Genomic DNA, 22,363 nt, shown 5'->3' with positions numbered 1-22,363 from the left:
CCTTCGTCTTTTAAAGCTTCTGTTACTGTCCTTGGTTCTGGATATGAAGCTTTTTGTGTAAGTAAAGCATAGCGTGGGTTTGGCTTCCGCACTCCAACTTGAGATCTAGTGACCATATGATGTTTTATTCCCCCAGTTTGAGATATTGTTTGAGCTGCAGGGTCTGAACACTCGGTTTCTGAAGGGAGGATGTTGTCGTTAACAGAAACGATATCAGAACCCTCATGTGCGACTTCAGAGGTATCACTGGAATTAGTGGTAGAAGCTGGCAGTCTCGGGTGAACTGCAGACTGAGAAACGGAATGTAGAGGTGGAAAATCATCTTCAGTGAATAGGTTCTGACTTTGTTCAGATTGAGCCTGAGGTGCTGATGAATCATGTGGAGATGGAGAACATTGAAAACTTTGTTGCCAAGCCTGTAATAGAGTGGTCGTTCCAGAAGTATGGAGGTGTTGATACACATCAGAGAATGGAAACGAGTTTTCATCAAAGAGGACATGTCTGCTTATATAAATTCTTCCTGTTGGTGGGTACAAGCATCGATAACCTTTGTATTTGATGTTGTATCCCAAAAAGACACACCTAAGTGATCTTGGATCAAACTTGTTTGCAGTATAATCACGAAGTGTAGGAAAGCATGAGCAGCCAAACAGCCTGAGTGCTGCGTATTCTGGTTGAGTTTTGTGAAGTTTCTCATGTGGACTTTGATTTCCAGACAGAGCAGTGGTTGGGAGAATGTTACTCAGGAAATTTGCTGTAAAGAATGCTTCTACCCAGAATTTTTGAGGGATTTTGCTGCTGAACATCATTGCTAACCCAAGCTCTGTGATGTGCCTATGTTTTCTCTCAGCAAGGCCGTTTTGCTGAGGGGTATAAGGACATGAGATTAGCTGCTGTATCCCGCATTGACTTAGATGAGTGAGGAACCGTTTACTTGTGAATTCTCCACCACCATCACACTGAAACTTTGATATTTTGCAGGCAAACTGGTTTTCAACAAGCTTCTGAAAATTGCAGAAAGTTGAATAAAAGTCTGATTTATTTTTCAAAGGATAGAACCAACAAAATCTAGACCAATTGTCAATGAAGATTACATAGTATCTGAAACCCTAACCAGAAGGGACTGGAGAAGGACCCCAAAGATCACAGTGTATCCTTTCTAATGGCATAGTTGCAACAAACTGAGAATCTGAAAAAGGAAGATGACTACTTTTCCCAAGGTTACATCCCTCACATATTTCCTTGGTACTCTTATTGATGATAATAGCTTTACTGTTAACTAACTGCTCCAGAATTTTGTTGTTAGGATGTCCAAGGCGTCTATGCCACACCTCATTTGAAGCTGCTTGCTGCCTAGACGAGTAGAAAGCTTGAACAGGTGGATTCTTGAGAGTGTATAACCCCTTGCGTTCAGGACCGGTTGTGAGGAGCTTCTTTGTTGCCTTGTCCTTAACAAGAACCTCAACATCATCAAATTCAATAGAGCAGGGATAATCTTTTGTAAGCTTAGAAACAGATAACAAAGATTTGGCAATACCAGGCACCACTATAACATCTTTAAGAGGCAGGTTACCTGATGTTGTTGGTAGAGAAGTTGCGCCAGTATGAGTGATGGGTAAGAAATTCCCATCCCCAAGCATAATGGTATCATTACCTTCATATTGACGAGAGTTCTGCAAATGACTCTGAGACCCGGTTACATGTGTCGTAGCTCCACTGTCAGCAACCCATTCATGACCTGCTTGATCTGTCACATCGGTGATGCGTAAGGCAGCTAAGGCTGCAGGAAGATCAGGTTGATAAGTATTATCAAACCGATGCCAGCACGTGGATGCTGCATGCCCTGCTTTGCCGCATATTTGACAGATGGCTCTGTTATCTGCAGACTGACCAGAAGACCTAGAGGAGGCTGATATTTGTTGATGAAATCCTCTACCCCTAGTGGAGTATCCTCCTCTGACTCTGGATCTGTTTCCTCTACCTCTGTTGCTGTAGTGAGAGCTGACAAACTGTTGCGTGTTAAACGCCAGGTGTGGAGAAATGCTTGTTTCTTCAGTGTAGCTAAGCAATCGATCATTAAAGGCAGTGAGGCGTGGTATCACATCGTCTAGAGTTGGTGATGGGGTACCATCTAGCATTCCTTCGATGGAGGTCTTGATAGGTTCGTACTCTCTACTCAAGCCATTCAAAGCAGCAAAAATTTTCATTCTCTCACTAACAGGACTACCGACAGAAGCTAGCTGATCACACACACTCTTAAGCTCTTTTAAATAATCGACCATAGGCATATCTTTCTTTTCAGTGTTTTGCAGCTTCCTTTGTAAACCAAACAGCCTAGCCGAGGATACTTTATTGAAGTGAGCAGCGAGATAGTTACATACCTCTTGAGATGTCGATGTGGAGATGACTTTGGAGAGAATGTCTTCTGATAACGATCCTAAAAGCCATGCTCTGACGACTTGATCTGAACGAATCCAAGCTTGATAGGTCTGGTTTGGAGTGTTGTCAGCGTTTGTAGCAGCAACTGGTCTCGGAGTAGAACCATTGATAAACCCCAGGAGTCCTTGACCGCAAAGGAACGACTCGAACTGAGTCTTCCAAAGTAAATAGGTTCTTTCGGAGAGTTTTACAGTCACACAATTTGCAATGTTTAGAGCAGGTTGGGAATAGATCTCAGTGGACAAAGCCATGGCTCTGATACCATATAGAGATTTGAAGATTCTGTGAAGAAAGATATTTCTTATTTTCTAATATGTTCTTTCTCAAAGGTTTACAATGATTCACCCTTATCTATTTATACAAGACTTGTGACATTACTTAACCTAGTTTTCATTGACACATGTCTTTATCACAGAGGAGGTTGAGAGCATTGAAGACGTTCTTTGTCTCTATCTGCAGAACCTTGAGACCGCTCACATCTTCTGCTCTTGCGACAGCTTGGATGTATGGAGATTCCTTCTGCTCTGTTATGTCCTTCTTGTCTGCAGTCGACCGTTGAACCATATTCGTTTTGTTGGGCTTTTGAATGGTGTTGGGCTTAAGCTTTGTTTGATCCAATTTCTTGGTTCTGAAATTCTCTGTTTCAAAAGGAGCGTTTTGTTTCTCCTTTATAGATGCATGATTAGAGAAACATATGGCTGTCCGGTAATAACATATTACCTTTGAGGTTGGTAAGCAAAGATTAAGGCGCTTAGCTGAAGTTATAGATTTCAAAATCAAAATCTGTGGAACACGATAGCAGACAACTGCATTTAAAATCTTAGGCATATTGTTCTCGACGACACAAAACCCTCCACTGTAATCATCAATCTTCAAGCACTCCAAGTCAGGAGTATCTATCACAAACCCATAAACATCTTCTAATTTTCTTTCGTCTAATATATTCACGACTAAAGTCTTTAGAGAAGGCACTCTAACGCTTAAAATGACCACATTGTCATATGGACATAGCGTCACATCCAAGTCTTCAAGAACAGGACAACTGGATAAAAGCTTGACTACAAAATCATCATCTGGATACTCCATTGCCTTAAGACTCAGCTTTTTGAGAGATGGGAAAGAGATGTCGGAAGAAAGATCATTCACTAGAACCGCATAACTTAGTTTCAATGTCACGAGCATTCTGAAGCATTTATATAAGCTCCTAAAGAGTGTGACAGGAGTATCATTTTCAGAATAATTATCAATCTCGATGATCAGCTCACGCGGGCAAAGTTTATGTGCATCTCTAATCCACACTCGAATATCTTGAACACCACATGTTTTACCAAGTTTAAAATGCAAAGCTTCTAGAACTGGGGCCTCGTGCAGCAACAAAGACCTGTCTACAAACCGGATAAATCTTTCACGCTTAAGGCTATTATATCCATCATCGTAGACGATCTTTGGCACCAACACCAAAAGAAATTGCCACCGCTTTGACAAAACCATTGTGGCCATGACATTATTAGTAAAAGGAAGGTTCGACAATATTTTCAAGAGAAGATCATCAGGTAACTGACTTATCCTATCCATAATTAAGAGCTAGGTTACGGCCGCTTTGAAACTCCAAACCCTAGGGAGGTACGTACAGAGACAAGAACCCAAAACCCACTCCTTTGAAATCAAACAAGCTAGACGACGAGAATCCAAACTCAATCCTTAGAAATCAAACAAGAACGATGACGAGAAGAGAATCAAAAGAAAATCAAAAATTAAGCAAAGACCTAAAAGTACCTAACATAATGCGTGGACTATATATATAAAGAAACATAATAGGACTGTTGTATATATAATTGATGCACAGTCGGTTAAATAAAAGCCGATGCCCAAGGATCCCTAATAAGCTAATTCAACCGAACCAAAAAAAGAAAAACTAAACCGAAAAATCAAATCGAATTTATAATTAGACATTTAGACTAAGTCTACGTATAACAAATATCTGGGATAATATTAAACCTTATACACGTGCCTTTTAATACTTAGGATAAATTTTGTTTTCGTAACATGGAGTTTTTTTTTTTTTTTTTTTTGCAGAAATTCTATTTTCCCGTACCAACTCAATCGTAAGATAATCGAACATAGCTTGGTTTACACTGTAGTCATGATTTTACTTATTCAAGCTAAACCGGGACCGGAAATGGTTGATGCATGATAACAAAATACTGTATTTTTTTTTTTGGTAGGAACAAAATACTGTAGTCTTTTAATTGTCGAAACAAAAAAACAGATTAGTCTAAATAGTAAATACCAAAATATTTTAACGAAGTAATCTGATGAGTAATGGTAGACAATTTTCTCTTTTAAGAAAAATAAACAGAGAACTTTGAATAATCTTACATAATCCAGAGAGACGTGTAACGTAAGATAAACAACATTTATATATAAAAAAAAGTAGAAGAGCTTTAAGAACTTTGAAATCATCAATACTTTGATCTAGCCCTTGGCATTTTAACCGAATCTGAAACCCGAATCCGAACCCAACCTGAAATAGGCAGTTTGGTTTGGATTTGGGTGGTACAAAATACTCGATCGGATTTTTAGTTTCTTTGAAATTCGGATACCCGATCGGGTTTGGATATTACCCGATATCCGAAGTAGATCCGAATCAACCCGAAATAAATACAAAAATACATCTAAGTGGGTTTGAACAAATGTTTTAAAACCCGGACCGGACCGGCCGGTTGAACCAATTTAACCGCGAACCGGAAGGTATGCCGGTCCGGGTTATACTTAAAAACCGGACACTTAAAAGCCTGGATAGAACCGGAAAAACCTGATTAAAACCCGCTAACCCGTGGTTGAACCGGCAGTCCGGATTAAACCCAACATCTAATTATCAAATTTGAAGGAGTAAGTAAAGAGTAATTAATGTAGAGACCAGCTATATAAAGAAGGAATCGAGTACTTCTTCCTCTAACTTTTCCGATGTGGGACAATATATTATTTCTAAAAGTGTGGTTTCCTTCATTTTGTTCGGTCACGTCTATTTTTTTTTTAATTTTGTTCGCGTGAAAATCTCTTTACCAGTTCTACTATATTTTTATATGGATATTCGTAAAACCAATGTAACATATATATGTATGATATTTCTATATTGTGAAATTCAGTAAACTGTTGATCCACGGTTGGACCGGGTCAACCCATTGACCCGGTGACCCGGAAGGTTGTCCGGTTTGCTTTCCGGGTCGGGTTTCAAAACATTGGTTTGAACCCAAAACCTTAGACAATAATTGATGCATCAGAAACCATTTTGCCACCTTGATTATTCTGTCATAATATAAAAACATTAAGTATTTATATATGTATGTATTCTAAGATTGACTTATTATTTTTCTTTCTCAATCAACAGAATCCATAATTGTTTTATTTTTTCCAATATTCATATCAATTTTATTATAAACATCACAAGCAAATCTACAAAAAAAAAAGTGATACTTTGTGGGGTTTGAAGAGTGAGTGAGGTTGGAAGATAAATATGACTCATATCATATAACTTGCTATAGATATTGTTACATTTGGTAGAGAATTTGAAAGATTTGATTCTTGAAGTGGTGGCCATGGATAAACAAAATTAGGGTTTTTGGCTGAAAAAAAAGAGAGTGGAAGAAGAAGGAGACAAGAAGAGGGAGGTAAAAAAATAATTTTTTATTTTTTTTTCACGATAAAAGAAAAAAGTTTTTTTTTTTTAATGAATTCGGGTATACCCAAAATTACCCGAACCCGAAGCCAAATTACCCGAACCCGATCCAATATTATAAAATACCCGATCGGGTTTTATATCTCTACATCCGAAAATCCGAAAACCCGAACATCCGAACCTGAATCCGATCGGATACCCGAATGCCCAGGGCTACTTTGATCAAACAAAAACATTTTTCATCTAGCTTTGTGACAATTGAAACCCTCTCCTCAAGAGGTGTTTAAATGTAAAGCAAGAAATTCAAATTTTCAAAGAACTAATTACAGAAAAGATAAAGCCAATTAACTAATAAGTTGTAATATAGCTGATCTAAAATAGACCATAACCTCAGGCTCAGCTGAATGCAAGCTGACAAATTGGTGAATACCTTGGCAGTAATGACAAGTACTCCTTGTGCATCTCAAGCTTCTTGTCGTCTAAAACAAACTCATTAGCTTTCCCTTTTTTCTGTTTTTGGTGCAAGACTAATCTCTTTAGAGAAGGCACTCTAACGCTCAACATGACCACATTGTCATCAAGGATTTGTTCAATAACCAAGTCTTCAAGAACTAGACAACTTGATATAAGCCTGTTAACAAATTCATCACCGGGGTACTTCATGGATAAAAGCCACAAATTTTTGAGGGATGGGGAATAAACATCATCCACAAAAATGGCGTCCGTTAGTTTCAATGTCACAAGCATAAAGCATTATAATTTGCAGCATGTAAACAAGCTCATGCACAGAGTGTTAAACCGAACCAAAAAATTGTTAAACCGAAAATTCAATATCGAATCTAAAATTAGATTATAATAAGTAATGAATGTACTGTATGTGCTAAGTAATACTTAGGATTATTTCTATCTTCTTAAGATGGATTTCATCCATCCTACCAAAAAAAAAGATGGATTTCATTCATATATCTAGCTTCCCGTACCTATTCGTAAGATGGTATAACTAAAATAGTTTGGTTTAGCTGTAGCCATGACTTTACCCTTTCGAGCTAGACCGGGATCGGAAACAGAGTGGGGCATGGGTAAAAAAGCAAACAACAATAATCATTATACGGTATATACAAAAAATAGTTTGATTGATACCATACAATTAGAAGAGTAAAAAGGACATCAAAACAAAAAATGAACCCCAAACCGTACCTAAATACTGTAGAAGATAAAAATTACAGAAATTGAACAAAAGATCAAAGAAAACATAAGTGTTTAAGATTCAGACCAAACCACTAGAAAAATTGAACATTTCTTCTCCATCGTAGCTGAAAATGTAATTTCAGTCAAACGAAAGCCGACAAGAAGGCGAACTTCTAGGCGAAAACGATAACTCTTTGATCATTTCAAGTTTCTTGCGGTGGCTGGTGGATTTAGGTTTTATAGTTACTTTCTACAAACAGCTTCCGTTTCTTAAGATATATGTCGCAACTTCTTTCTCTTCTTTTATTCCTTCATATTCTAACCATTCGAGGGTTTCAAGATTCGTTAACACACATTCAGGAACAGAACTCGGTTCACTCCAGTAAGAGCGTGTTTGGTTGGCTAGACGGTCATGGGACTGATATAATAAATCGGCGAAATATAAGTCCATGCAGTGCATTAGATCAACATATATACTGATATTAGTACTAAAAACACACCCACTAGTCAAAAGATCCATTCAGTGAACTGATTTGAAAATGTATATACCTGTCCAAGTTTGAGAGCTCGTAATTTAGGTGAATCTTTAAGCACACGCATAAGTAGATTCAACCATTCTGTCTCACATGTGCATATCTTTAAACATACAAGAGATGGGAAGATACTACCAACAGGATAAGCATCCTGCAAAAGATAAGTATATACACTAACTGATTCTCACAATAATAATAAAAAAAAGAATGATTAAAATTACAACTTGAAAATAACAAGAAAAATACCTGTGAGGTTAGTAAACATAAGTCGAGATGCTGGACTGAAGTAATACAACTCAGAATATTCCGAAGAAGACTATAAGTGACATCAATATATGCCTCTACAATCTTTGGCATATTACTCTCAATGATACAAAACCCACCCATATAATCAACAAGATCCAACCATTCCAGAGAAGGAGCATCTATCACAAACCCTTGTGCATCGTCTTCAACTCTATCACCTGATGAATGCATTGAGAGATGGAACTTTAACGGTGAAAATGTTCACATTGTCATCTGCGCATTGTTCCACACACAAGTCTTCAAGAACATGACAATTGGACAAAAGACTGTTGACAAATTCGTTGCTTGGATACTTGACGGCTAAAAGGCCTAAAGTTTTGAGTGATGGGAACGAATCTGAGGAATAAAGATCCAAAAGAATCACATCTTTTAGGCTCAGTGAGACAAGCATGCTACTCTCTGTGTACAAACTCCTTGGAAGAATAGCTGGTGATGCACTAAAAGAAGTGTCGATTTCGATAATCAGCTCACGCACAGAGCATTTGTTTGCAGCTCTAATCCATACATGAACATCTTCGCCATCACAGAGTTGACCAAGTTTGAAATGCAAAGTTTCTAGCACTGGATCCTTGTGCAATATCATAGACCTGTCCACAAACCGTGAAAATCTTCCGTAATCGATATCTTGATAGCTATCATCGTACACAAGTTTTGGTACAAACATCCAAAGAAATTGCCAACGTTTTGACAAAACCATTGTGACCACAACATCTTTCGCAGGTAGTAACGACAATATTCTCAAGAGAAGTTCATCAGGCAATTGACTTAACCTATCCATAATTGCAAATTAATCCTAACAACAAAAGCATAAGAGACATATGAATGATATAGCGTAAATATTCACAAGACCCAAACAATGAAATTAAGAAATAGTTGTAAGAAATGCATGTTTAAAACAAACCTTAGCTATAGCTAGCGAGAATCAAAAACAATGAAAGAAATGTAATAAGAAATTGACGGAACATGGAGAGAGACTCGTGAAAGAACAAGACCTAAAGGCTTAAACCCTTACCGGTAATTTTATTTGATGAATATTATCCAAGAAAACCGGCCAAACCGGACCTAGGAAACCCAATTTAACCAAAACCAAAAAAGGCCGTAACCGAATTTATCGATCCAATTTTTCTTTTGGTCAATTACAATAAAGAGATGGACCAAACTGTAACTAAGTAGAAGAGATAAAAATTACAGAAATTGAACAAAAGATTATTAAAAACTAAGAAAGATAATATATCTTATTATATAAAGCTTGGTTATCAAAGTTAGTAATTCACCAGATTGTGATACGTATCAAATTTAATTATCAAAAATCACATATCAAAGTTAGTAACTTATCAGATCGTGACACGTATCAATTTTAACGATTGGAAATCACAGTTTTCAAGGTTGATAAAACGATGAATAAGATAATTGTAATCTTATTATATTAAAAAAAACCTTTGTTAATTCTAAAAGGAATCAGATTGTAAATATACCCATCTTTATAAACAAATAAATGATGAAATATTTTTCATCAAACAAAATAATTTCGACTAGCTTTGTTTTTCTTGGTAAATTTTCTTCTTTGTTTTTTTTCAACATTTTGTTTGACACATCATCGTTTTTCAGCAAGTCTCGAAGGTAATTTGTTTGTTGTCTAATCGAAGCAACTAGATAAAAAGATTCTTAGATATTACCACGTGTTTTCGTCGTCGTTTCTTTGAATTTTGTTTTGTTTCTCAATTTCATAATGCATACTATGCAATCTTTGACTTTGAAGTGTTAACAAAGTTTCTTATGCATAATAACTAAGACTTTTGGGATTAACAAATTTCTCACAGTATTATTCTTATTTCTATTAATTTGCAGGACAGATAGCATAAAAAAAAGATGAATACACAAATGCAAGATAACAACAGAGATTATATAACACTAAATCAACTAAAAAGTAAACGTTCTTATCGTCGATAGTACGTCTTACAAGAAAGTGGAAAGCAAGAAATTTAAAAAAAAACAATGAGCTCATTGGAACAAATTTTTTCATAAACTAGAAAAGGGATTAAGGAAAATATGCAGAAAAATTATTAATTCTAAAAAATGTAAATATTCACTTCTATATAAACATAGATCGTCTCATATTATTCATCTAACAAACTAATTTATTCAAAAATATTGCTTTCAACTTTGTTCTATTGGTCAAACTTTTTTAATGGTAAGACAAATTTTCCTTTTTTTTTAAACCAAAATATACTCTTACTTTCTATTTTTTTCAGTTTGGAATATGTATGATTAATATGTTGACCCGAAAAAAATGGAAGATTAATATATGCATCATCTTTTTCTAATACTGTATTTTAAAATTTATTGTAGTAGTTTTAGATTGTTTTTTTAATTTATATTTTCATCTTTGAATTATTTGAGATTTATATATTACCGTGCTTATATTATTTAATTAATTAAGTCAAATTAAATTTCTTCTAATTTCTCAACCTTGATTGGTTGGTCATAGACCTTTTTTTTGTGCAAACATAATTGTTACCATTCGTTCAGTCTCAAAAAGAGATAAAGACGAGAAGGTCATCAACCTAATGGTTAGATAAAATAGGCTAATCAAACAAGCCTACAACAAATATAGATAGATTGGAAAAACATAAATCGTTGTTGATAGATCTATAGGAGCTTAGAGACAGAGGTTATATCATGGTGTGTCAAATAAACTTTCCTGAAATACATTGAGAAATTTAACATTAGTTACTATCAAAAAATTTTGTAATGTTAGAAAAGGGTTTTTAGTTCCATTGGTTGCTGGAGCAAGCCACTTTGAGATAGCTAAAATACGTGAACATGTTCTTTTCACACAGGAGGAGCGCAGAGCCGATATTCTCTCTATGGTGGAAGAGGTTGGACACAAGGTTATCTCTCCAAGGGAGAAAAGTGGTGGAGGTTGGACGCAAGGTTATCTCCCTAAGAGAGGAAAGTGGAGCGAAGATTATCTCTATTGTGGAGAAGGTTGGACGCAAAGTTATCTCCGTAAGGGAGGAAGGTGGAGTGAAGGTTCTCTCTATTGTGGAGAAGGTTTAACTCAAGGTTTTCTCCATAAGGGATGAAGACAGAACCGAGGTTCTCTCCATGATTAGTCATACACTATTGTGATGTAATTTATTTTTTACTCAAAAAAAATTTTGAGCCAACAATTTTAGTGATTAAAGAAACTATGCAAATGTAAAAGTAAAGAGACATATAATAATTGACCTAATTTGTTTATATAAACATTTTCTCGGTGGTGGTAAATAATATATTTGTAACATACAATATACCTTGGTGTAAAACATACATTTTTAATGGTAAAATACATATATAAATATAGCAGAAAAATATATAAATAATATAAAATAAATTTTAATATAGTTTTATTAAATTTAATTTTATTTATAAACTTTTAAGCCTGCACGATGGGGTATTTATCTAGTATATATATATATATATATATATATATATATATATGTAGTTGTTTCTTATGCTTCTTTCTTCGTACCAACGCAAAGACGCAGAGCAAAAAAAAACTTAAGGAATTTGTTTGGTAAAGAAGACATAATAAAGTGCTTAAGACGACTCAGAATCTAAGATTCAGACCAAACCACTAGAATATTAAACACATTTCCTCTCTCTCTCGGAGCTGAACCTGTAACTTCAGTCAAACGAAAGGCTGCAAGTAGACGAACTTCTTGGCAAAAGCGACAACTCCTTTATCATTTCAAGTTTCTCGCGGTGGCAGGTGGATTTTGGTTTGATTGTTACTTTATCTAAGAATCTTCCCCTTCTTAAGATGAAAGCCGCCACTTCTTTCTCTTCTTTCGTTCCTTCATACTTAACCCATTCGAGAGTTTTAAGACTCGATAGCATTGGAACCCGATTCGGTTCACTCCAGCAAGGGCGTGGTTCGTCAGCTCGAAGGGGATGGTACTGGTATAAAAATTGACAAGAAAGAAGTGTATGTAAACATATATACTGAGATAAGTAGTTGGATACACCACTAGTCAAAAGACTCTCAAATGAAATGGTTTGAAATATATAGACCTGTTCCAGTTTGAGAGCTCGTAATTTAGGTGAATCATTAAGCACACGCATAAGTAGATTCAACCATTCTGTGTCACATGTGCATATCTTTAAATGTATAAGACATCGGAAGATACTACCAAGTGGATATGCATCCTGCAAAAGAAAGGCTATTAATAACACTTACTGATTTACTGATTCCCATTAAAAAAAAAAGAAACAAGAATGATATAAACAACAAACTCGCAGGTAACCAAGAAAATACCTTTGACGTTAGTAAACATAAGTCGAGATGCTGGACTGAAACTATAGAAGTCAGAATCTTACGAGGAAGATGATACTCGACGTCAATATATGCCTCTTCAATATTAGGCATATTATTTTCAATGACACAAAACCCACCCGTATAATCAACAAGTTTCAACCATTCCAGAGAAGGAGCATCTATCACAAACCCTTGTGCATCGTCTTCAACTTTATTCACTGTACGCAAGGATAAAGTCTTGAGAGATGGAACTTTCACAGTGAAAATGGTCACATTGTCATCTGGACATTGTACCACATCCAAGTCTTCAAGAACAGGACAACCGGATAAAAGCCTCTTGACAAAATCGTCGCCTGGGTACTCCACCGCTAAAAGGCTCAATGTCTTGAGGGATGGGAAAGAAACAGAGGAAAAGATGACATCCACAAGAACCGCGTTATCTAGTTTCAATTTGACAAGCATGCTACACCCTGTATACAAACTCCTTGGAAGTGGGGCCTGAGTTACACTAGAAGAAGTGTGGATTTCAATAATCAGCTCACGCACAGAGCATTTATCAGCAGCTCTAATCCATACATGAATATCTCCAGCACCACAGATTTTACCAAGTTTGAAATGCAAAGTTTCTAGCACTGGAGCCTTGTGGAATATCAAAGACCTGTCTACAAACCGCGAGAATCTTCCGTAATCTATAATACCCTGATAGCTATCATCATCGTACACAAGCCTTGGCACAAACATCCAAAGAAATTGCCAGCGTTTAGACAAAACCATTGTGGCAACAACATCTTTAGCACTAGGCAGTAAAGACAATATTCTCAAGAGAAGTTCATCAGGCAATTGACTTATCCTATCCATTCAGCTTAGGAAAAGATGAAAACTTTTTCACTGAATAATCCTGGTAAAAAAAACACAACCAATGCAAGTTTAAAGGAAACCATAGCGTGGTAAGAAGAAAAAAAAAATGAGAAATCCAAAATCACCTGGAAAGATTAGATTTTTATTGAACTCGCTCCTAACTTCCAAGTTCCAACAACAAAATTCACTAATATGAATCGACCAAAGAGATTCCACAAGACGAGTGCTCTCTCTCTCTCTCTCTCTCTCTCTCTCTCTAAATCCGCCTCGGATGAAGAACCCTAATTCGAGAACTAAGATTAAAAGTATCAAAGAAGAAGAACCCAGAAACAACGCTCTCTCAAACTCTCATGCCGTTACAAAATGAACCTGTAACAATGCAGCGAGAGACCCATTATTAAATCAATGAAGCTTAATTACAGAGAGACTGAAGACTTACTCTTTAGTAGGAGCTCAGGAGGAATCGCTTTTTGGAGAAGACGAGCAGACTCTTTAGTAGTTTAGTGTGTGACCAAGGTTAGGCAACTCCAAAGACTCTTACTCAGCTAGGATCTTTCCTTTTCCCTTTGATTATGTGAACCCTCTACCTGAGGTAGAGTATTCCAGACACAACGCTTAAATCGGCTCTACTTATAGAACAAAAGACAAAAGATACCAAAGAGCGAGGCAACATAAAAGCCCATTATAAGCCTTTTAAAGAACAGATAATTTAATTTTCCTTTTGCCCAATTTCAATATTAGTTAAGATAAATTATCCGAAACTTTTCCAATAGGTAAATAACATTAGTGTGAGATTATTACAGTCATACTATTATTTAAATTATTACAGGTTTTTGTGTGGAATTTACATAAATTTCAATTTCCAAAAAAAAAACCTCCAAGACATGATGATATCTATGTTGTATATTTGTTAATTCAAAGGAAAACATGAACAAGATTGGGGAATTGAGTAAAAGGGAGTTTCTAATTTCGGTTTGACAAGCACTCTTGGATTGTTTGAACTAATTTTATTACGATGAATGTTGGGTTCTAATTTGCGTTAGATGTTTTGGTCATGTAGCATGATTGATGGATCTATACCGAGTTGGAGAGAATAAAGGAATCGTAAAATTACATCAAACGTGGATTATATTACACATAATCGACTACAACAAGGAGGAAAAAGCTGAAGGTGAAAAGTTTTATGGCAAAACTTGAACTGAAAATATTACAAGACGAGAGAGAAGAAGCTGCACCGGAGCTGTGTTCAAGAGGATCGTAGCTGTCAAAGATGAAAAAAAAAAATTAAACATTAATCATCAGAGCAAGAAGACTAAACTTTTGGAAAAAAAAAAAAATTAGGAAATAAAAGTTTAGGAAAACATTTGTATTGGCATTACTTTGTAATTGTAAATTAATTGTAGGAAAAATATCGATATTAGGGTTTGTCTTTGAATCGATTAAAACCGACAAGTATATCAAAATGAATTTCTCAAAATATTTGTGTCACAACCAAAATCAGAAACATAAAAAACCGAAGAGGCAAAAGCATTAAAAATTATAAATAACTTGATTTTATTATTATTTCAGTAGACCATTGAACATCTCTTAAAAGAAAAACAAAATACAAAGAAGAAGAAAAGAAAACTCAATTACTCAGGCGGCGGGTGAAAACACAAAGCTTTTTTTCTTTCTTTCTGTTCACCACAGTCTCACCGGCGAATTACAAAAGCTACCGGTGAAAAAAAAAAAACTTCCGCCATTCAGAAATTGGTTATTTTTGATTAGGGTTAATCAGATAAAACTTTTTTCTCAACCTATGCAAACTCTAGAAATTTCCAATATCAGTAATAAGTAAAAACTTTTTTTTTTTTTTGTCCTCCATATAGTCCACGTCATCACCTCGGAGCCCGGAACTGTCTTCCGGTGTAAGTCTGTCCGAAGCTCCAGTTACGTGGAGTAGCATTGTTAGATACAACTGTACGGCCATCACTAGTTGTTACTTTGAACGAGAGAGCTTGACCATCAAGATTTGCATTGCTTTGCCAGTTCTGTCCCCAGTTTCTAGACATGCTTTGCCATCCTGTTTTGGTTCCTTTAACGGAGACAGAGATAACATCTCCGGCGCCGGCTACGTTAGTTACGAGTACGAGGTTGAAGTATGAGTGACCGTTGATGGTGAATCGTATTCCTCCTTTCCTTCGGCAAGCCACTCTGTTTCCGAAACAGAGCACAAGAAGATTAATATAAATGATTAATCTTGAATCAATAAAACCGAACCGAGCTAAACCGAGATCGGGGAAACGTACCTCCGGTATTGAACGGGGACGACGCCGGCTTTGTATTGAGCGATACGGAGGAAGATGGGCTGAGCCAAATCGAAGTGATGTTGGGGAGGGTTACACCAACCTCCGGCGTCGTTGGCCTGAGAAAGTTTGGTGGACAAAAGTTTGTTCCGGTGACGGTGATTGTTCCCCCTAGACACCATTTTGGGTCGTTTACACATTTTATCTGAAAACAAGCGCCGCAGGTTTGGCCACCGTTGAATAGAGCCGTGCTTAGAGCTGCCGTGTTTGTGCCGTATCCTTGACTGTATAAGTTCCCGTATCCACACGCGCCTCCTGATCCCAACAAAAACACCAACAACACAAAAAATAAGACTTGTGTACAAACTTACGTAAGTGCATTACTAAAAAGTGTTTGTAAGATTATTATTGGTACATATTACATAACTTTTGGTCATATAAAGTAGCATATTATTTATGGTCAAAAAGAATGATACAATTAGTAGGTGTGAGAGAGAAGAGTAAGAAAATTACCCATGGTACCGGAAGCATCAGCACCTCCATAGAATGTGGCTCGAGCATTGACCCAACCACCGTAACCATCCACACTCTTCCACATCAGCATCATCATAAGACTCAATGACATCATCACTGATCCAGCATTCTCCATTTTCTCTGCCTTTTTTTTTTCCTACGCAAGAGAACTGTAATGATAAGCAAAATGGTAACGGAGATATACTATGTATTAATGTAATATGACTTGATGATCTTATTCATTTACAGACAAGTAGTATATATACACATGAAGAATATACACTTTACATAAGTAGAGATTCTAGTCAAGGGATTGTAATCAAATCATATCCCATGGATTACTCCTTAATACTATGTGTGTGTATGTATGGAAGACGAGGAAGAAGAGATAAAAGAGTGTGAAAGATTGAAACTTACCAGTTACAATGGCTTGGAGAAAGAAAAAATGGACCCCACAAAACAAAAAAAAGGCTGAAGTGAGGTTAGCGGAGAGGAAAGGTGTTGCAATGTTGTTGTGAGTTGTGCGGAGATAGGATGATTATATATAGAAATTTCTGCAGGGGAAAAATAATTATATTTATATGCTATGATTTTTAATATTTTAATGTAGCACTTGCGAGTGATTTTTATCAGCTAACTGTCTAAACTCTAAAGTCTAAACTAAACTATACGTATTTAAAAAAAAAAATTAGATTAGTACAGTACAATTGTAAAAACTATACTTTAATTAGCGCGAATTTGGTGACGAGCAAGCAGCATCGAGAGTGCCAACTTCTTCACGGAAATTTAGTGCGAGTATTAAAAAAGGGTTTACTTTCAAAACGAACCTCAGATTATGTGCCTAAGTTGACCAATTGACCTCCCATATTTATAATTTCCAAAATTCACATGTAGATTGATACATTGAAAATAGTACAATTTTTTTTTGTAACTGCGAGTTTAGATCGAAATCAAAGTTTCCAATAGCTAATGGGCAAACTCCTAAACTCTTTACATTTTGTTTTATGGTTCATGAAGCGAAGCCTAAAAGAAGTATTAATGCTCAAATAACATGATCACACTATATGTTGCGAGATTCCTCTTCGTTATCACGTTTGCATCTAACCAAATTGTTCAGGGAGTAATAATCAGTGGCATAGTAAAATATTCGATTATATTTGCCTATTGCAAAAGTTGACCAAACCCTAAAAGTAAGTTAATGTCTTGCTTCAAAAACAAGGTTTAATTTGAGTAGCTGTTTCTATAATTCTATTTTTCTTATAAAGTCATTAACTGAAAACCGCAGGAACAGAACATATGCTTTTTCCAACACATTCAACTACTTTTTCCAAAGTAAACAGAAAAAAGGAAAGTAAGAACAAAGCATTAGCATATTACATATTAGATAAATAAAAAATACAAAGAAAAACAGGATTAAGCAGAAAGTAAAAAGTGAAAAGAACACCGACCAAATCAAGTTTCTTTTGGTTTAGTCGTCTTTCGTTTGATTCTGATTTTAGATGAGGTATTGGTTCATATCGGATTTCTCGTTCACGAATCTTCCATCCACTATATGAATTTACAATAACTAATTAGACATGTAGAAACATAATTATTCACTAAATAACTGTCTCTATAAATTAGAGACTATGACTATATTCTTGAATAATTCTTTTTTCTTTTCCTTGAGTCTTTTTTTAATTACCATCCGAACCCGTAGTTATGTTCTTTGACAACTTATATATATTGAAATCATTATAAAAAAATGGATACTATAGAATCAAGTCTGACTTTCGGCGACTATTCCGTGCAAATGGAAGTAATATTTTTCAGTACGAAGCAAAAATACAAATGAAAAACTTTTGACCACCTAAATTTCAGGATCTATTTATAGAATCATGTGACACAAATCGTCTAACTTAAGATTTGCTCTCAGAACTTATTATTAATCCTTCACTTACAAATCACAATTAAATTATTTCCCACGTTATTTCTAATCAATTTAATTTTTATTTTTACAAATAACATGTGGATTTAAGAAGACTAGCAGACTTCTTGAAATAATCAATAGAACTGATTAGTAAACGCATTACTAATATGATGTTTTATTATTTAACGATACTGAAGTTGTACTCTACCTTTGGACTTTGACTCATTATGCTTTGTATATTAATATAACATGAACCGAATGTATATACTGAAAGTGTAATGGAAATGGAATAATATTATATCTATATTATTAAAACAAGAGTATTCACTAGACTTAAATTGAACAATGACTTAGTTTTAGTACGTTTTTCATTAAAAATGATTAGAGAATCACTTAATTTAATTAAATTACTCTATAGTTTCGAATTATCTAAAAGATAATTATACCCTCCGCTCGACCACTTATTTACAACCGGGTCGGGACGCGGATCATGTATGACCCGGAAATAGAAGAAAAAAAATCGCGGATTTGTTTGTATTCTAGGTTTATAATATTCGGATCATGTATTTTATTTGATTCAAGAATAATTATGCCCATCGCCAAACAGAGGTATAATCCCTATAAAGAAGGAAACTGGTATCCGAGTATTTAATGGCTTCAGTAATATAAAATATTAACTACTACCATACTTAATCTCTATAATTATTACGAATATTAATAATAATGAGAAATCTTTAATACTTTTCAATTGTGACTTTGTTGCTTCCAAAATAATCAATAAATTAAATACGAAATTGTATATATATGTAAACTTATTTGATTTGCTTTTATATTGTGAGATATTTACGGAAACAACAAATCAACTTAATACAATTAAATAAAAACAAATTATCAGATAGTTTAGATTTTTCAATATTTACTTAACGAAATTATAGTAATCAATTATGAGTAGTACTAGATTTTAACCCGCGGTACACCGCGTGCATATAGTTTTATTATAATTTATATTTTATATTCTATTTGTTTGTTAAATATTGGATGTTTTATAAATAGAAAATAACCTAATTTTCCGGCCACTTGTGCGACTAAATGTTTATATTAATTTTTTAACCTGTAATATATGACCATTTTTTATTATATTTAGTTTGTTTTGTTTAGTGTTTGAGATTCTATTTCGATTTTTAATTATTATAACAAAAAAATAAGGGATCTAAATATATAATAAGTCATTTATATGATGTGATTAAGTCTTCCTAATGAATTAATTATTTTACACAATCTTAGGTAAAACAAATTGATTTTATATGTCAAATATTATAATATTTATAGTTTTGGCAAATAATAAAATGAGTATTTAACCCGTGTTAGCACATATTTAATAATATTTTATTAATTCCAACATGTTCTTTTTATAACCACATTATATAGTATTTTATTTTTTTTTTAATTTTACATATTCATAATAATTTAAATTTTATTAAATTTATATATATTTTAATTATAATATTTAAATAATTAGAAGTTCTTCTTACATTAAGAATCAAAACTCACAGATTTGGAAAATAAAATGGAAAATATATCCTAGTTTATGTCTCTATATAATATTGATTGCTTTTTTTTTTTTGGTTAGAATGAAATATAAAATATTTAGGAAAAAAAATCTGAAATGATATTATTTTTGGAAAATATTTAGGGATTAAATTTGTAAATAAGTTTTTGAATACATATAACTTCAAGAGTAAAACACCAAATGTACTTCAAAAATATTAATATAGATTTAGGAAACAAAATATGTTGTGATACTATTTATGGAAATTATTGAGGGGTTAATGTTGTAAATAAAAATTTAAATAAGTAAAACTAAAAGGGCATAACACAAAATGTACTTCAAAAATGTTAATATAGATAGATGGAAAGAATAAAAAATGCAGAAATTATATATATGTAAAGTTGTAAACTAATTTACAGAAAGGTGTACTGTATATCCCACATCGACTAAATATTTTAGAATATGGTTCATAATCACTATAAATATATGACTAAAATGTTTTGAGTACAAATGAGCAGGAGACTTGATTTATCAAGTATCCAAATCTAACAGTTTAATTTGGTTATATATTTGAGCATATTTAAACTTTTAAAAGTAAACATATTTATAAATATTTAAATTTTTATAGAATGTTTAAATTATTATAAATATTTGAAATCCGTCGAAAGTTTAAAATATTATAATATATTTAAAGTCCATAAAATATTTCAATAATATTAATATTTTTATTCTTATTATTTTTAAAATATAAAAAAGTGTGAGTTAAACCCGTTAAAACATATATTTTAAATTAAATTGAATTTTACAATTTTTTTTCATTTCGTAATCGTTCCAAAACGCAAATGTGTGTAATTGCGAGATATTTTTGTAAGTTGTTTAAAGTTGCCTCATTAATAATCATTTTAAAAATTGAAATTATCCTACTTAAAGCACGAGTACTCATAGACCAACTTTTGGACCATGACTTTGTTTTGGTAGTTTTAAAATAAAATGGTTAGTAATCACTAATTATTAATACATTAGTATATTATGGCATTAAAATTCTCTAACCATTCAAATTAAGTCGGATTTTGCGCAGGTCATTTAGTACCCGATTATTTGATCCGATTTTCTCATCAAACATTATCCGTTGATTCTCAAAATAAAAATATATATTGGCCACATATTTTTCAATGGTTTTAATTAAAACCATATATTTTGATTTCCAAATCTTACAAAATTGTTTGATTGCCGAGATTGTTTTTAACTGCAAATCTAAAAATCTTTTGGAATAATCTTATACATGGAATATTTATCTTTTAGTTATAACAAAACAAGAAACAAAATATATTTTGCTAAGATTTGTCAAATATTAACTTCTAAATGATAATCTAAATATACCTTATCTCACTATAAATACAATGTTTTCCTAATCATTGAAATATCTCACACTAAAATTTAGCAATTTCTCCTCTTTTGACGACAAACCAAAATAAAGAAAAACTCATCCTCTTACAAAACTACTATCCGATATTGCGATGTGTCTATCATCTTACAAAACTACTATTCGATATTGCGGAGTGTCTATTCTCTTACAAAACTACTATCCAATATTGCGGTATGTCTGTTTCCGTGAAAAGCTACATTCGGCAAACTATTTACTCTATTAGGATTTCCAATTTACTGTATAACCCCAAATATACAAATAAACACTATATAAACAAAGAAAATAAGTCAAAATAAAAAATTACATTACAAAAATACAAATTACAAAACAAAAGTAACTAACAAAATATATTATCCCGTGCTATAGCATGGTGCTCCCCTAGTATATATATTACTTAGTGCATAATGAGGATTTTTACTACATATTCATATTCTCCACTGTTACTATAAAGTGATTAAGTTTTACATAGTCAAAAGCAAATGATGATAAATTGATGAGTTAAGGGATCTATACGTCTCCGCTCTCCCCATCGAAATAAAAACTCCTCAGCCTTCCGAAGCGGCACTCAACTCAGGAGAGCAAATTTTCTCACTAGACTAAGAACCATTATTTTGGTTAATCAATTTATTATAGTAGGCATCAAATTAATAATATTGTGTTAACAGCAGTGACGGTTCACGGTTGCATACTTCGAGAGATTAGTATATATAATTTTGACCCGTAATGTTCATCAATATAGCAAAACTTATATAATAATACATGCCTATGTCATTTTTTCTAAACCCATTTTAGGATAAACATATGAAGTAATTAAGTTATAATGATGAATTCTTTTTATTTTGCAAATATATTGTACTTCATGTTATTTGTCAACATATAACGAAAAGATAACGTGATCGTTACATACAATATAACTATGTTAAACTAATTATATGGGGACACAGGTGAAGCAAGCAAAATCATTAGACTGTTCTTCCCTTTACAGCTTAAATCATCAAAAGTTCAATACTTTACAGCTTCAATATCACAACTTGACGACAACATCCAATTCCACGTATATTAAAAAGACACGATAATCTTTTTATCCAACAACCAGAACTTATGAATTTTTAAAATCATAACAATAATTCTTATTGTTTGTAATTATAATCTTCATCAATCTTCATGGTTCGTTTGTTTCTCTATAATTGTGTCTTGATAAAGCTAGAAAAAGTTGCCTTTATTCCCACACGCATGTAATATATATTTGTTACCATGATCAGCAATTAGAAAAATAACCTGAACAGTTACATTATTTTAGTTAAGTTTGAAAATATTTACCTATACGTACACTCCAACAATTTTGTATAGAAGTTAAAAAAAAAAAAAAAAAAAAAAA

At 33.7% G+C, this 22,363-nt stretch overlaps 3 protein-coding genes and 2 pseudogenes across 4 annotated transcripts; all 5 read right to left on the bottom strand.

Annotated features, from left to right (window-relative positions):
• LOC109127438 lies at nt 1,411-2,690 on the bottom strand. Its single transcript, XM_019232107.1, has 2 exons — nt 1,538-2,690; nt 1,411-1,448 (listed from the first exon to the last, which is right to left on the bottom strand). The coding sequence occupies exons 1-2, from the start codon at nt 2,688-2,690 to the stop codon at nt 1,411-1,413; spliced, it is 1,191 nt and encodes a 396-aa protein (XP_019087652.1).
• Nucleotides 2,830-4,014, bottom strand: LOC104728927 (probable FBD-associated F-box protein At1g32375). Its single transcript, XM_010447839.1, has one exon. The coding sequence runs from the start codon at nt 4,012-4,014 to the stop codon at nt 2,830-2,832; it is 1,185 nt and encodes a 394-aa protein (XP_010446141.1).
• LOC104728926 lies at nt 7,446-8,923 on the bottom strand (annotated as a pseudogene).
• Nucleotides 11,657-13,869, bottom strand: LOC104726183 (probable FBD-associated F-box protein At1g32375). Of its 2 annotated transcripts, XM_010444983.2 has the most exons (5): nt 13,743-13,869; nt 13,429-13,672; nt 12,446-13,343; nt 12,202-12,336; nt 11,657-12,087 (listed from the first exon to the last, which is right to left on the bottom strand). In XM_010444983.2, the coding sequence occupies exons 3-5, from the start codon at nt 13,301-13,303 to the stop codon at nt 11,815-11,817; spliced, it is 1,266 nt and encodes a 421-aa protein (XP_010443285.1). In that variant the 5' UTR covers nt 13,304-13,343; nt 13,429-13,672; nt 13,743-13,869; the 3' UTR covers nt 11,657-11,814. The 2 variants fall into 2 exon arrangements, with proteins under 2 accessions (XP_010443285.1, XP_019087726.1); XM_019232181.1 differs by having other exon boundaries at nt 13,429-13,869.
• LOC104726182 lies at nt 14,731-16,617 on the bottom strand (annotated as a pseudogene).

The sequence above is a fragment of the Camelina sativa genome, chromosome 11 (genome assembly GCF_000633955.1).
Source record: "Camelina sativa cultivar DH55 chromosome 11, Cs, whole genome shotgun sequence".
NCBI lineage: Eukaryota > Viridiplantae > Streptophyta > Magnoliopsida > Brassicales > Brassicaceae > Camelina > Camelina sativa.
Note: the sequence above shows the minus strand (reverse complement) of the source record. Positions and strands in the feature narration are given on the sequence as shown.

Excerpts from the sequence above, each read along its gene's own strand:
- LOC109127438 (XM_019232107.1), bottom strand. The coding sequence starts at position 2,690 with ATGGCTTTGTCCACTGAGATCTATTCCCAACCTGCTCTAAACATTGCA. Across the intron at positions 1,449-1,537 it reads AGATGTTATAGTGGTGCCTG|GACAAGGCAACAAAGAAGCT; the intron begins GTATTGCCAAAT and ends GTTCTTGTTAAG.
- LOC104728927 (XM_010447839.1), bottom strand. The coding sequence starts at position 4,014 with ATGGATAGGATAAGTCAGTTACCTGATGATCTTCTCTTGAAAATATTG.
- LOC104726183 (XM_019232181.1), bottom strand. The coding sequence starts at position 13,303 with ATGGATAGGATAAGTCAATTGCCTGATGAACTTCTCTTGAGAATATTG. Across the intron at positions 12,337-12,445 it reads TATGTTTACTAACGTCAAAG|GATGCATATCCACTTGGTAG; the intron begins GTATTTTCTTGG and ends TTTCTTTTGCAG. Across the intron at positions 12,088-12,201 it reads GAGCTCTCAAACTGGAACAG|TACCATCCCCTTCGAGCTGA; the intron begins GTCTATATATTT and ends TTTTTATACCAG.